Below are 16524 nucleotides of genomic sequence, written 5' to 3' on the forward strand. Positions count from 1 at the left end.
TCTCACCTTGAGTTTCCTGCTCTGAATCTAAATTTCCCAAGGCACAAGAAGTGACTTACCTGGAGATCATAAAGGCTGTCACAAAGCTCAACAGCCAGGATTAGAATCATATTTTCTGCTTTATCTTATGTTCTTTCAAGTCAGTGCAAAACGCTACCAAAAAGCATTACTACCAAATGATGCTGGGGCTTAAGCAGCACTGCCGTGGGAGCCCATCTAGATCCCAATCAGTCACATTGTACCTGTTCACAGCATGACAATCATTTGTCTAGGCATCGAAAAAACACAAAGCAACAGTTCGTCTGCTTTCAGTGTATTTTAATAAATGAAAGAAACTTGAAGGTACGAGTTGGATTTCAGCAGCAAGTTAACCTTTTCCCTGACACGATGCGAGGTCTCTCTGCAGAGGTGTTAAGCAGATTTGCTAAATTCCATACTGGGGTTAACTCTGGAGACTGCCAGACCATGGCCCACTTTATATAAAGCTCCCCAGGAGTCAGGCTGATACTCTCAGGCTTCTCTGAAAACACTGCTGATCCATAGGGATAATCTCATTTCCTGGACCATGAAATAAGCTGTAGCCTAAGGGTTACAGCTGATGGCTGTGTGAGACACAATCACCAGTTTGACAAGTGCTGCTGCTCCCCAGGTCTGTGGGGTATGTGGTGGCTTCTGGGCCTGCAAGAGACTTAGCTGAACTTGGCTGCTGCTCTCTGGTAGGGGTTAACATCCCTGATGGCCCCTCTCCACTGCCTGCCTTCCATTGTCCCCGGACATGTTCACAGCGATCACTGAGCACATATTTTGGAACAGGAGGGGTTTGCTATAGCATTTGTTTTCCCAAAATTCAAGAGAGCTGCAAAGCTGGTCAAACAACTCCCTCCTAGAACACATCCCTGCAGGTCCCATGGGTCCATGTGCCCAAGCACACACACACATATGTAGTGAGGTAGCTGTTTCTGCTAAGGCAAAGAGCAGTTTTGAGGGCTTTGGCTGTCAGGAGAATGGAGATTTTCAGCTTTGGTAGAAAACAGTAAAGCTAGATAGGTCTGAGGTCCTGCTCAGAGTGTACCTGCCAGGTGCTGAACTTCAAAACCCATGCCAAGCTGTTCAGCAATTTGAATTTTCAGAATCGAGTTGCCAGCTGCTGGGCAGTGCCAGGCTGTGGGCACAGTACAGGTGTGAACTTGTTAAGCTTCAAGCTCTTGGGAGCTGCCTTCCCTTGTAAACACTAGGCAGGGAATTACTACCCCTTGCCTGTCATCACCATTGTGAGAAGTAGATGTGATATGTCCCTGTTCAATTAAAAAGAAGCCCAAGGTCTCTGCCCTCCTTTGTGAAATGGGTCCATTCCATTTGAAGTGCTCCCCTTTGTTTCCTGGCAGAGTGGTGGCACAGAAATGCCACCATGAAATGACAGCTTGCTCCAGCCCTCTCAGAACAGAAGCCCTTGAGGCTGGCACCAAGGGAGCTTGATGAGGTTGGTAATCACTGCAGCACATGAAAAGCATTTTGCACTGCAACCTTTTGCACATAAAGAGCTATAGTAGTTTTGCTTCTAAAGCTGGGAAGATTTATACACATGGCTTTCTCCCAGCACTGAGGGAGGAGAAACTGAGGCAGTAAAATCCTGAAAGCCAGCAATTTATTCAAGAAGGGATGCTGAGAGCACTTGAAGGCTTAAAGCTTATGGTATTTCACCTGTAGTTTGCAGCATAGGAAACAAAGGATAGGATTTTCACTAAATCCGAGCATTTTTAGACAGAAATGATGTATTTTTTTTCCAAGTCACACTAACAGTCCTGTGGAAGTTCTTTTTGAGAATTGTTACTACATGAGGGCTGTGTGCACACACAGCCTGTTACCTGTGGCTGTAGTGACACTGCCCTGAAAGGCTGGAAAGGACCTTCCAGTCTTCTATTCCTGAGATCCCTCCTGAGGTCATCTGTCCTACTCTCCCCTCAGGCAGTCACCTCACTCCCCCACAGAGGCAGAACCTGAGAGGATCTCTGTCATGTCAAATCATCTCATGACTTTTTCCTCCAAAAGCTGAGGAAATAATTTCTGCCTGGTCTGGCTATGCTAAGTGACTTGGAGAGAGAGGTACATCATGGCCCAGGATGCCCTGCTCACCGGTATGGACGGGGAATCCCAAACCTTTTCTTCAGTACTTTACATTGTGGGCTACAAGGTAACTGGGAAGCAAACCCAAGTGATATCCCTTTTCCTTTCTAGGAGCAGTCTCTAATTTTAATTTAAAATTAAACCTTTACCATTCCATCAGTAGCAGCAGGTTATGGGAGTCCCTTCATCTGTAGTTGGGAAATTGGGAAACAGAAATATGACACAATTACCTTAAATTACCAAAAATATTACTTTTATGGAAGAAAAGTGAAAATTTGAATTAGTCCAGATCTGAAGCAGAGCAGTGAGAGACACATAGCAAAATTTTAGAGTTTTCAGTGACCCGTGGCCTTCAGAGAGGAGAAATAATCACGTTACTGCCTTTCCTCCCAGCTTGACAGAAATGTATATCCTTTAATCTCATGCAGTGAATCCTCTGTTTGCTTGGGCTTTGGAGATTCAACAAGCACCGTGTGCAGTTAGCACAGAGCAGGATTCCCCCATCACTCGCTGTTCTGATCCTGGCCCAGCCATCAAGGACTGCTCTGCCTCTGTATACACGACCTGGACGTGGACCAGGTACCAATTCAAATGTGCAACACAGCTCCACTCATGCTGCCTGCAGAAGACAGAAACGTCCACAGCAAAGTGCAAAAATAATTTAGTGTCTTCCATTTGATTCCTGGTGAGCTTTCTTAGCATTCCTTGGCACATCCCACCTTGCGCACCCACCTCAGCCCCCAAGAGCTACCGAGATGCTTGTTCTGCTTAGCCCAAGTCTCCTTTAGGCATTAAAGGCTCTTCTACCTGCTTGCCAGGAAGATAATCAACACTGTGCATGATGAAGTTTTGTACAGCCCATTGCAGGAGCCCCAGTCCCCATATAAAACATTTCAAGCTTGTTTTTCTGCCATCCCTCCTCCCTGACCATCACCAGGCCAATACCAGCTGCATGCCTGGCAGTCAACATCCGCTCTTCCACCTGGAGTGCCGTGTCCTGTTTTGATTTGAGTGATTCTCCTGTCCCACAGCACACAGGGACCCACGATGGTTTGGATTTGAGCCCCATCTGGTGCATCTCAGCTGTGCGTAGCCACATCCCGGTGCCCGTCCCTGCTGCACACATCCTCCAGCAGGTCAAGACATCACCATGTCCCAGCGCTGGCTCATGGCTGTGCTCTCACAGGGGTTGATGACGAGCTCTTTGATGCTCTCATGGGTGTCCCCAATGGTCTCAGTGTCCAAGCAGAAGCGTGAAGCTATGTGCTCGATGTGTGAGCCGACTTTGCCCCAGCGCTGAGGGGAGACACACGACAGGAGAAACAGGTGAACAAGCTTCCTCCCCACCATGCTTTTACTGCACTGTTTCAGCTTCTAGAGGACAGCTGTCATCAAGCCTTTGTGGTCTGATGCTGTCAAGTACAAGGTCCCCAAAGCCACACCAGGCAGAGCTCACGCTGAGCATTTTTCCCATCAGAAGCACACTCATTTAACTTGGCCTCGGCCTGCCTTCAGGGAGATAATACATTACTAACAGCTTTTTCCCCAGGTCACTGGTTCAAATGCCAGCTCAGTGATTAACTGCAGGGAAATGTTAGCATCTGCTGCCTGACTGGCAGCCCATGTGAACTAAATTGCCAGTTTGGGTTTGACTTCTGCATTGAAGTATCCAGATCACCACCCTCACTAATAGACATCCTTATCAACACACTCATTTAAGAGGCAAAGGGCTGAACAGGCCAGAGTCTTTACTCCCAAATTGACTGTGCTTCCCAGATGAAGTCAGAGCACAGGCCATTTAATGTGCAGTAATACTGTGATGAAAGAAAGGGAACGTCAAAGAAAATGGGGGATCAGTGAAAAGGGCTCACCTGCTTGTTGTCACCTTCTTTACAAGGTGACAGCAGCACCTGGGAACCAGGGAAGAGGGTGTACACAGACAAACACAGCTGCTGCTGGCGGACGTGGTGGTTGTATGTGTACGTCCATTCCTGCACAGAGGAAGAAAAAGAAAGGCGGTGAGAGAGCAGTGTGGACTCTTGCTGATTTTTTACCTGGAAAACAAACACTTTGGCTTGGATCATGCCCCTTACAAAATCAAGCACAAACCTCAATGACTTCAAGAGGCATCAGAAGAAGTCATTGGGATGTTTCAAGCCTCCCCAAAACTGCAGTTGTCATTGGGGGACTGTAGGTCCCAAAGAAAATGTCTAGAAAAGCTGCTGGAAGAACAAGTTTCATGAGACAAAAGATTCCATAGCTAGAACTGGGCTGTGGTTGGAGAACAGAAGGATGGGAAAAAAACAGAAGAGAGGCAGGAACACTACTAACCACACAACGTGCAATACTATTTTTTCAGGGAAGAGCAGCAGAGATGTTTTGCAGCTGTCAGTGGGAGACAAGAGGTGATATATAGCAAATATCCGCAACTCCTGGGGTTCTGTTTCCAAATATCACAAAAATAAGAGGTAAAGATCTTCCTTCTATCAAGATACTGGGACCAAATTTCAAAGGTTTGCTGTAATGGTTGGCTATAACCATTGCTACTCTCATTCCACTGGGCTGTCTTAGAGGTTTTTTCCTTTTGTTGCTTTTTCATGCTCACCAGGCTTTTTATCAACTTTTCAGCCCCAGAAATAAACTTTGGAGGAGCAGAGATGTTTTGTCCTGTGTGATGCTTACCAAACAACAGGCAATCTTGGGGATTACCATCTTTTTCACCACTGGAAGTTTTTGGGAGAAGAGCAGCTGATAGTTTGATGAGGATTTGCAAATGTGCTGGACAAAGCACCATGGATGTACAGACACACTGCTTAACCCAGGAGTGTTTCACAGAAGTTTACTCCAATGTTTATTCCAGCTGAACATTTTCTATCACTCACCTGTGCTCATATTACCCAAGAGTACCTCCAGAGAGGATCCCAGCCATGGGATGTCTGCCTCCCTGTTACTTCTGTGTACACAAGCAGACAAGAGCTGGTTTGGCTGATGGGAAACCACAAGCCATGCTTTTACATAACCCTAGTCAGGGACTTCTGGAACAGGTGTTTTGCTTGTAACTTTCTGTGAGCATCGACTTTGAAATTAGAAAAAGTGGGGCTGCAAGGGCTTTCCGAGGGCTCCCATCCAGGGTGCAAAGCAAGATCAGCTCCTGCTTTGTAAGTGACTCTGAGCAGCAGCAGTGGGAGCAGATGGAAAGCAGGTTTCAGAGCCATGGCAGGACAGGTGAGCAGGGCTGGAGGACCAACAGCTGGCTTCACTATCAGAATGCAATAACCCTGCCAGAGACAGCAAGGCCAGGGAGCAAAAGGGTTCTCACAAGAGACTCCAGGAGCCACGGCTCATGCTTTAGCAAAGTACAGGCTATGAAAACTCTGAACCTGCTGGGAAAGTAAAGGTGCAAAGAGGAAGCAGAACAGTTGGGAGCTCAGATATGGAGAAGTCAGACTTCCATGAGAAATGATGTGAGCAGCAGTGTTGGCAGTGGAGGGGAAGGCAGTGCTCAAACATATGGCTGTTAGGCTGGGGCTGGAAAAATGGGGCTCTGGGGAGACTTCAACCCTTTCTGAGTGCTGGAGGGGAATGTGAAGAATGGCTGTCCTACTCTCAGAGCTGGGATGCCCGCAGCACCCCTGACTTTGAATGGTGGAGGTTTTGGGTTGCATTAGCATGAGTTATTAGAGCAGGGACACATTTCCAGTCCTTTGGTATTTATCACTGCCAGCAGCTCTAACTCCTCTCCTCAACTTCAAAACAGACAGGTACAGGCATTTAACTCCTGGGAATATAAATCCCATTTTCAGTCAGGTTTTTAGCCAGCTGGAAGGGAAAACACACCTTTGCACAGCAGACCCAGCTCCACAAGGACTTCACACTGTGATCCTCATACTCTGTTCTTCTTAGCCCACTATTCCCCACCAGCTCATGGAAATCAAACCTGGCTTTCCGAACAGCTACCCACAGGCTCCTCAGCAAGAGCTGCCCAGGATCTGGGTACATAACAAGCATTCATTTTCAAAGCCGTAATCCACACTCTTCTGGCAACCACTTTTCTTTGTCATATGGAGCAGGGTACACCTGATCCCACAGTGAACACGTTCCAGACATCCCAACCCTGCACGCTGTCACCTGCTGTGTAAACCACCAGCCTGGGAAATCAGGTGCCAAATTAGTCCAGCATCTGCGAAGAACCAAACCCTATGGGGCAAACTCCAACATCTGTTCTTGGCACCCATGCTGCTACAAGCTGCTTTGAAAACCTGCTTAACATTTTTAACCAGTTGCTGGTCATTTTAGCTCAGGACAGGGCTGAAGCTGCACCCATGAGGCTCCTCAGCAGCAGCCAGTTAATGTTGTAACTTGTGTATATGCTAAATTCTTCAACTAACCCAGGCCATGGGACTTTTGTTTGTTTGTTTTGATATATTCACTGAGATTATCTTACAGAAGACTGCTCCTGTCAGAGCTCTTCCATTATTTTTTATCCAGACCAGGCTATGTTCAAAGCTTCAGAATATTCATATCCTCTCAAGGCAGAGCCATACTCTCATCCAGCAGTGGACCATGTGATAGAAAGGGTGGTGATAACCATTCTCCCTAAGCTGTTGTTCATCATAAGAAGTGAGTGGCTCCAGAGCTGGATGTGTGCACCAGTTCCACAGCTCACACTGGATCCTACCCTCATGCCCCCAGGCTGTCCTTCCACTGTCTTTATCTCAGCTGACAGATTTTCACACTGCTCATCTATCTCGGCAGAATGGCTTTTTATGGAAGCCAGTCCTGTTGAAAATGTTTTATCCAGCTCTAATCATGTCTTCTTCCCTTTCAGCCCTAGATGAAAGCCCAAGAAAATTATGCAGAAAATGAAGAAATTTGAAGGGGAAGGAGGAGGGAAGTTATTTGAACACCACAGAATCCATGAAGGACTTTGAGTAAAAATACATGCCCATGGCCACACAAATTTTTATCTTACCCCTTTCTCTTCCCTTATTTTTATGAGTTGGGATTATTTTTTTTTCTTTTTTTTTTCCATGAGGAACTACTTTATCTCCTAATCCCTGGCACACTGACGTGGCCAGCACAGCAGAGGTTGTGGTGGATGGAGCAGCCCATAGTAACCCTAAGGAGCCCTGCAAGGAGCTAGCATGGCTTCAGGACTGCAGACTCGCCTGAGGAGATGCCATCAGGGTTTAGAGCTGACCCAGAACCAAAGAAAAATACATCTATGAGGTAAAACTGACATCACAATTTCCTGCCTTTTCAAAGGCAAAGATGGAGGGGTGGTGGGGCCAGGAGGAAGAGGGTGGACTTGGTGAAGAGAGCATCACCAGCTACACAGCACAACTAGCAACCCCCTTCCTCCAAAACCTCAGATAACACCAACCCCTCATTGGAGGGCTTGTGACTGCTTCTCAAGGCTTTAGCATCATCTGAGCCGGCACCTGTCACTGTTACTCAGCATTATTGTGAACTGAGCAAATTATTTTCAAGAGTGACCTTTGGCTTGGCATTGCCTGGCTAGCAGATGGAGCAAGGAGCCCCTCAGCCCAGGCAGGAGCATTCTCAGGGGAGCCCAGCGTTCCGTGACAGCGATGCCTCTGCTGCGAGTGAGAGGTCAGCCGTGCCCTAAAGCAGGGGTAGGAGCAAGAGAGAAGTGTTTCTGAAGAAGGTGGAACAATCTAATTATCCAGTTATCTTCTTAAAATCCCAGAGAAGGACTTCCCAAGGCACGCAACTGCATGAGTCACCTGAGGATACCGAAGTGCTGCCCTCATCAAAGACCCTGGGATACAGCTGGCACTTCTACACTTCTCAGGAGAGGGAAAGCAAAGTACACAAGGGCCCAGGACAAACTGGGTGCAGAGACGACACTGCTGCCCCCTGCTCCGGCCAGCCTACAGCCAGGGCAGGTCATGGAGGAGAACGTCTGAGGGGAGGAGGGTCAGAAGAGAATATTTATGGTTGAGATGTCTCAGGAGGGTCACTTAGTTTGGACAATTGCTAAATGCTCTACAAAAAAAGGGCAGATCTAGTCAGCACACAGAAGACCACAAACCACACCAGGCAGATCATCACACTGCCTTTCCTTCCCAAGAAGAGTCAAGGTCATGCCACTCAAATGCAATGGCAGCCACTCAGCTGCAAACCCCAGGTATTTTGGGCTGCAGACCCAGGAAATGGATGCTGCAGCCTTTCCCCTGTTTCCTTGCTTGTCTAAAAGATAGATGCCTGAGCTTTACATTCCTCTTGCAGCAACTGCTTACACATGTGTTATATCCAGGTCAAAGCATCTTCAGATTTTTTATCTGAAGTGTGTCAGGTTTCCTGAAGCTGCTAATGACTTAAATAAATCCCACTCAGATGTCTTTTCCAAACTCTATGAACTAATACCAACTGACATTTGCTTTGAAAAAAATAACCCCAACTACTCACATCTTTATTAGATAGATGAGGACAAAATTATGATCAATTATTTTCCCTCAGATGCATTTCTCTCATGAAAAACTAAATCAATCTGTTAATTTAGCAAATGAGACGCAACAAGGCGTGGAGTGCCGAGGCTCCAGCGGGCAGGAGCACAGGCAGAGTCTGCTGTGTCCTGGGGATGAGGACTGCACAAACATCTCTGCCTGTCACTAACTCAGTAGCCCTCTGACAGCCACCCTGAGGTCCTCAACCACCTCAATTCCCTCTGAGAGCCACCGCAGGGGACAGAAATCACCCTGCCCGCTGCCAGGCCCACTGCCAGGAGAGGAAAGGGCCAAGTGGATCCCCAGGATGATAAGACAGAGCTCTCCCATACAAAGATGAGGGGTCTTCTTGCACCTCAGTGCCCCTTTCAGTGATTCAGGACCAACACCAGACACCACCAAGGAGGTTTTTTGAGATCTTCTAAGGGTGTAAGTCTGATTTCACCACTGAGTACTTGTCTTAATTTACCCAAACTATGGATGTAGCCAGAGGTCTCACAACACCCTTCCCCTACACTACAGTTAGAAAAACCTAAAATAAAGAGCAATTGATTGCCACCTGACATCTCCTGTGCCTCTCTCCTCAAACTATGACAGCCTAGATCTTCTCACACCAAGTCTCAAGACTTCGTGCATGAAATGTTGGTAAAGGGCTGGGGCAGCCCAGCAGGGAGACAACTACAGAAAGGCAATCAAAGCAACCAAATTACTGCTACTGTAATAGTGATAATAAAGAATTTGGACAGCCAGGATATTTCCACGGTACTTACTGAATGCCAAGGAAGCACAGCTTTGATTTAGCTAAGCCTATTTTTCACAAAATGAAGCTTAGGGTAAACAAGACGTGACTTCAGTATGTTAAAAGTGAAGATTATTGCTCTATTCTGGTGTATCAAATGCAAAACCAAGTAGAATTCAGGACTGCTGCATAATCAATCCTACACAGCCTGGTGACTGTAACACCCACATTGTCCACAAGTTCAGGTGGTCTTGCGGCAACTGAGTCATTAAAATATAAGTTTCTATTCACAATAAAAGTTTAAATATCCTGCTTTAATCTGAACTATTCTTCGTGGGTACAAGTAACAAAGAACTATACTAGAAAGACAGAAAAAGATAAAAAGGAAAGGCTTTTCTCTGTTCTTGCTGTGTACTGAGTGCAGTCATACTGCAATCTGTTTGTAGTGCATTTTTCTGTTCCTCTGCAAAGTTAGTCCTGGATGTGCACAAGAAATAGAGTTACCATCCAGTGGGAAGTGTTGACCTATTGCAAACTGCTGCAGAATCAGAACAGGAAGATGAAAAGTTCGTGGTGTGAAAAATTCTGAAAATTTACTGCACAGAAATGTCAAAACAAAATGTGTTTGGTAGGAATGAAACAATCCAACTTGTTGGCATGACATTTCTCATTTTAAAATACCACATCAAATTGGTATTTCAGAAAGACCAATACCATTTCATTTTGAAACACTAACTTGCAGCAGCATTCTTCATTCTGATTTTCCCAGATTTTTTTTTTTTAACAGCCGATTCATTGGAAGTTGCTATTGTTGTTAGAACACTTTTCCTTTCTTCTGCAGAGCCTGCCCTGAAAAACCTGCTGACCTGCTCTCATCAGCTTGCTGTTTGTGTGAAAAGTCCATGTAGCAGTGGACGGAAAAGAAAAACCTATTCTGGAACATGGAAACCAGTGAAACTGTAAGAAGTGTTACTGTGTGGCACTTGCAATTATATTAACTACATTTTCTGAACTGACTAATATTCCAATAGTCATTGTTGATTTTGCCATGCTGTGAAACAGATATTAATTTCCTGCCTACAGACAGGCATGCAACTGCATTTAAGAGAGACATGCATAATGACATACTTTGTTTGCACACACAAATCAGGGCTATTTTAAGCAGTCTCCCCAAGCTGGGCCTTTTATATGCACAGCTACCTGGTTTGAATATGTAACCATGAGGGTTAAGGATGTACAGTCAAGTGCAAGCACACCACACCATGTCCTACTGAATTATTTCATGGCAACCATGGAGAAGCAAGGGATTGTTATCCTCCCCGTTTTATAGATGGGAAAACAGAACTTACTGACATGCCCAAAATCACAAAGGTGAGTTTTGAAGCTGTGTGTGTCTTCAGTGTCTTGCTCCAGAAAGGAAGCAATGCACATGTGACTGCTCTTGGCTTTAAAATCCCCTAGGCTGTGCTTTTGAGAACATCAATTCATACAGCTTTTTCTCATCTCAATGAGACTGAAAAAACTGAGATCATCCTCATTAAATCCTTGCTAGTTTAATGGGCAATCCAATACTGAGGGACTGCAGACTATGAAGGTGCAAATGCCACTGCGACTCAGTCCATTCTGAGAGAAAAAAGGCCAAGAGATGAGAGGAAGTTATAATTCTCTTTTCCTTTGATCTGTGCAGCACGTGGTGTTCCTGGGCAGTGAGAAGAGCTCAGCAGAGACTCCCACAGGGATGAGTGGGACACACTGTCCTGTGGCTCCTGCACCAGTCCCTGCAGCTGCCCGAAGCCTCCACCAAGGTCAGGTGGAGCTGCCAAGGTTTAATGACAGGCTGCCTAAGGAAAGACACTGGCAGAATGGGTAAATCCTCCAACAGAGCTTTAGCAATCTTAAAATATCATCTTGAAGCTCCCCCACGGCTTCTTCCCATCCAGCATCATGGGGATACACAACACATCTTACCTGTGCCTTTGGCACTGTGCCCTTGCTGCTGTTACAAGGAGTTAAGCTCAGGACGGGGAACTCCTGGTCTTCAGACTTGTGTGACTCCAGGCAGCTCTGCCTTTGCCTGATGATCCCAGTCTGATAGAGCGATTCCTTGGGAATCCTGTGGGAACAGCGTGAAAACAACATCGTACCGCCCCACACACAGTGGGGTAAGGTTGCACCATTTCACCTTCAGAAAATGAGGGGTGGCAAGATCCACCACAATACTGAAGCACTGAGAGCAGCACATGGATAGGGATGCTGCAGAAGCAGCGCTCAGAGATGGATGGCTGACCTTTGTAAGAGGAAAAAATAAGTAACTGCCCAAGGCAAACAGAGGAGCCAGGAGTGGGCTGTGAGCAGCCTTCAGCTTACAGGAGAGGGGAACTTTACAACAAACTGCCACAGAGCCCTGGCATTGCCCGTGATGCTGCTGTGCAATGCCATACATGGCAAAAAAAAAAAATAGTACGAAAATGGCTATAAATCATCATTTTCACACAGCAATTCTGCACTCAGCTATTGCACCAGCAGGTCCCTGATGGTATCTCCAGAATTGTACCATCCTTTCTTAGGATGGCTCCTCAGATAGGGATCAGGGGAATTCATGCAATGGCTTCTAGTGTAAATTGGCAACTAAAAGATATCTGTGCAAAAGCAACAATATTTATCAAAGCACTGGGTGAGGAGCAAGGCAGAGCCATCTGAATACAAGTCATAAAATCTTAGAGTGAATGGTTTCACAACAGAGAAGATTTGAGTGCCACAGAACAGTGTGAAAGGACTGGAAATTAGGTGTTCGTTTCGTAAGTAGGAGTCATTAAGTACCAAAACACCCCTGTGGACACTATGGTGGATTTTCTGCCTTGGATACTTTTGTAAGGAAATTCTCTTATTTCCCTACACAACCTGTTCCACAGCTTGGGCTGGAACATATCTAATGAATTCCTGAGAGCAAATGGGAATAACTGGTGCTTTGTCCCTCACCAGCCCTACAGCAAATTGCTTGGAGGATGCAGATATCACAGAATATCCCGAGCTGGAAGGGACCCCCAAGGATCTCCAAAGCCCTGCAGTATGTCACACTGAGAGCAAGCTGTGCAGCACAAAATTCCCTCTGCCCTTCTGTGAAGACCAAGGGAGGAGATGCCTATGTCTCTGGGGCAGAAGAAAGATCTGTGGGGCAGGAGGGAGGGATGGAGCATCCCACGGAGATCGCACATCCGTACCGAAGTTCGGGATAAACATTTTCCAGGTACCACTTGAAGCTGTGGCATTTCAACTTCTTCCTCAGCTCCACTCTGCTCTGGATGCTGTGGGGAGAAAATAGCACAGATTGAAATTATGAAGGTGAGACCCAACACACCAAGAAGGGAGGATGAGAGAAACCCATCAGAAATGCACTGACAGCAAATTCAAGAGCATCAGCAGCTGTTTCTCTCTGTATGAGCTTGAGCAGTTGTTTTGATCTGTCTCTTTGGAGGTCTAACTTGGTAAAATGGCATGATGACATATTGTCATTTTAACAAGGAGTCTGGAGCTGAGAAGGTTCATGGAAGAGCACAGTCATTTAAAAATTATTAGTGAAAAAATGTACGCTGTCTACTATAACCCTTACCTGAACATATTAACATACTGGGAAATTAAAATATGCTGTTTGCTATTCTAAGTTACTGTTGGTTTACAGGACTACAGGAGGCTTTGATTTGCAAGAGCACCTAAACATGCTGGTAAGCCAGCAGAAGTTAATCACACAGTGAAACACTTTTCTTTTATTAAGCAGGACAAAATTTCTGCTGAAGGATCATGCTGTACAGGGACATTTTCAAAACTCCAGCTCCTCCCCGGGCCAGCCTCCAGCTGTGGGATTGTTATGAACTGGCTTTTATGGAATAGTCAGAAATCTCCAGTACCTCCTTTTCACATAGGTTAACTTCTCTATACCCTAAGCAGAGGACAGAGCTGCTACTTCATTCTGTGCTGATGGATGGGAGGAGAATATTAATCCAGAGGAAACAGGGGAGTCACCAGGACTTCAAATTATTTATCCTGGAGCTTGAAAAGTGATCACAAGGAATTCAAGTTTGGACTTAGAACCCCTTGGAGTCTGAAGGAAACTTTCTAAGAGCTATGTGAAAATGAGAAATACAACACAAATATTTACAGTTCTCCTGACAGGGAGGCATTTCTGACTCATAGAATGAATGGAAAACTCCCTGCACACAAACACTTGCTGCCTTCCAATAAAGCATCAGCAGGTCAAAAATGTGATGATTTTCCTGCCTAGCAGCTGCCCCCAACATCTCTGGACCCTCCTTACCAAATTCCGCTCTGGGATCAGAAGTAGTTCTGTGTTATGCCAAGGACAGGACAGAAGCAAAGGGGGTTTACCCCCCCTGGGTTTGGTTCACTCACTGGAATAAATCAGCACCACATTTAAACTGGCAGTTTATCCACCTCACTGCTGTAGCATGTGCCTATCATCAGTATTTTATTGTCACTACAGAAACAACACAGGTGGGTTTCCACAGCAGGGACCATCTCTGTGAGCACCCACTGAAGCAGGCAGGGCACAGGCAGCACAGGCAGGGCACAGGCAGGGCAGGCAGGGCACAGGCAGGGCAGGCAGGGCACAAGCAGCACAGGCAGGGCACAGGCAGGGCACAGGCATGGCACAGGCAGGGCACAGGCAGGGCACAGGCAGGGCACAGGCACGGCACAGACAGCACAGGCAGGGCACAAGCGGCACAGGCAGGGCACAGGCAGGGCACAGGCAGGGCACAGGCAGAGCACAGGCAGGGCACAGGCAGCACAGGCAGGGCACAGGCAGCACAGGCAGGGCACAAGCAGCACAGGAAGAATCCTTACTTCCCAAAAGGCCTCCCCTGAGCTGCAGGCCGGGCGGCGTAGTAGTACTGCTTGAACTCATCCATCCACACCTCGGCCGTGCGCTTGGTGTTCCTGAGGGAGGCAAGGGGACACGTTGAAACCAAGGAGGCCTGCAGGGTGACATCCTCCAGAATGCACCAACTGATCCATCCTACCCTCCTCCCACCCTCAGCTTGGTCTTCACCCAAGCCCCCTCCGAGCCAGCCCATCCCTCACTTCTACAGAAGCCCTCTTCCTTCCCATCACTCCAGGGACCAAACACATCATGCCAAACAAAGCTTGGATGAAGAATTCACCATTTCAAACTCAGCTGGATGCTTTGCATCCACCAGAGTCAGAACTGAAGGTTGTCTTAAGCATTATCTCCAAGGCAGGAATGCCCAGGTTTTATTTAGTGGCTGGGATGGAGCTCTGAAAAGTTTGCAAAAAATTTGCAAGTATTTTCTTTGTTTCAGTCCTGAATGGACTCTTCTGCTTTGCACTCCTGGATTTCACCGAGGCAAACCTCAGCATTCAAAACTTAAAGAGAAAGTGGCCCCATCACAGTGCTGCAGCACAAATTCCACTGTCCCACACCAGCCAGGTGTCTGGAGAAGGTTTCTGAACCTCAGCAAATCTGTTGGCTTCAGATGGCTCTAACTCCTCTTGCAAATGCATTTCCTGTTCCATGCCTATCTGCCTGTCCCTGCCTAGATCAGGGAGTCCTCCAGTCTCCTGCTCCAAGGCAGGCCAGTGTCTCCAAGCTATTGCTGCCACAGCACTAAGCTGCAGGTGCTGTAGGCAGGCTCTGGATCCAGCCAAGCCCCAGGTGCCCAGAAAAGGATTATTCTGCACATGAAGCCAGCACTACACTGGAGCCTGAACTGTCTCTCACACTGAAGTAGGGGCTCTGTGGAAAAGCAACCAGTATCTGGCAGACAGGTGGAGATTATTTTTGCAAACACCTCTATTTAAACAGAAGTGCTACAGATCATCAGGTTGCCAGGAGCTGCTTCTGTTCTCTATACACTGTAACATTAAGGCTGATAGATACCCTAAGGTTAATAACATCCCAGCTCCTGATGCCTACAGGTACTTTTCTCCAGACTGATTCTCAGTTCCTTGCTGATTCATGGGCTTCCTCCTCTCTCTCTAAGGCAATAGTCTAAGTGCTCTTGCTCAAGAGATGACTAAATCAGTGTCTACATCTGTACCTAGCCTTCCCCAGAGCGCAAGGTTCCTTTGTTTGGCTTCCTGATCTCATTTGAGTTTACAAGAAACACAGGGATAAGTGCCAAGGCTCACACCCAGGCATGACACGGACGTCCCCGAAGTCCCCAGAGGCTTGTGCCTGGCAGGGAGTCAGAAGAGCTGTACCCATTCAAGCTCCCCTTGCTCCTCCTGCAGGTGATGCAATGCAGGCACCACCTCTTCACTCAGGTTTGCAGTGACTCTGGCAGGGGAGAGTTTGCCACATCCGAGGCCCCTCTCAAGTAGTCTTGTTTCACTACTGAAACCAAGAGCCCTCTTAGTTTTTCTCAAAATTGTGCTCTGCTCCTTGATGATGCCCTGTGCCGGTCACTGCCATCCCCTTCCTGCTCCACCCACCGTGGGGCTGGAAATCACACATTAGGTGTTAATGAGAGGTGTAATTTGCACTCCCCCTTGTCTCAAGCAAAGCCTGAGGAAGCTGCAGTGAGCCTGGGTCAGCAGTAATCTGTGGCAGATACCTGGGTCTTCACAAATGCTGCTGGCTCCCTCTGACAGTGGGAAGCCCACACTAAAAGGAAAGCCTGCTGTGTAAGCACTCACAGCTGCAGGTTAGCTCAGAAACAACCCTGCATTTACTCCAAGTGCCCCCAGTGCTTTTCTCTGTCATTCACTTAAGCAACAACATTCGCCCTCACACTCTAAAAATGGAGGAAATCCTTCTTGATCTCACTAGCTGCTCTGATCATCTTTCCCATGCCTATTCCCACTTCTGGATTTCCTCCTTCTTTGCCTAGGATGCTTCCAGGATCTTAGCCCCTTTCAGACAGCCCTTTCAGTATTTGATTCAGTCTGTGTTCCTGTGTGTGAGGAGAGGTGCCCTTCAGCTGGTATGCCCTGGCAGTCCCTTTGGTGTCCAAGCCAGCCAGGTGCTGCCTCTGGTCAGGAGAGAGCACCAGCCTGGAAACAGAACCACCCTCTCCAGCAAGATGTGTGGCTCCCATCCCAGAGAGGCACTGGGAACCAAATTTTCTGGTTCAGCTGAGCCACACTGAGCCTTCAGCTAAGGTCACTGGCTACTGACAGATGTTGCTGGCAGCCTGATTTCAGGTCATCATAAAT

At 47.1% G+C, this 16524-nt stretch overlaps 1 protein-coding gene across 1 annotated transcript in view; it reads right to left on the reverse strand.

Moving 5' to 3' along the window:
• Nucleotides 1-301: 301 nt before the first annotated feature.
• GALNT14 (polypeptide N-acetylgalactosaminyltransferase 14) overlaps nt 302-16524 on the reverse strand; it is a 93547-nt gene continuing 77324 nt past the window's right edge. Inside the window, exons 11-15 of the mRNA XM_002195012.6 lie at nt 14194-14286; nt 12555-12638; nt 11302-11446; nt 3996-4115; nt 302-3420 (exon numbers count right to left, since the gene is read on the reverse strand). Of these exons, the coding sequence (XP_002195048.4) occupies nt 3262-3420; nt 3996-4115; nt 11302-11446; nt 12555-12638; nt 14194-14286 (601 nt within the window). The 3' untranslated portion in view covers nt 302-3261. The remainder of the gene's footprint in view (nt 3421-3995; nt 4116-11301; nt 11447-12554; nt 12639-14193; nt 14287-16524) is intronic.

Source organism: Taeniopygia guttata, chromosome 3 (assembly GCF_048771995.1).
Source record: "Taeniopygia guttata chromosome 3, bTaeGut7.mat, whole genome shotgun sequence".
Classification (NCBI taxonomy): domain Eukaryota; kingdom Metazoa; phylum Chordata; class Aves; order Passeriformes; family Estrildidae; genus Taeniopygia; species Taeniopygia guttata.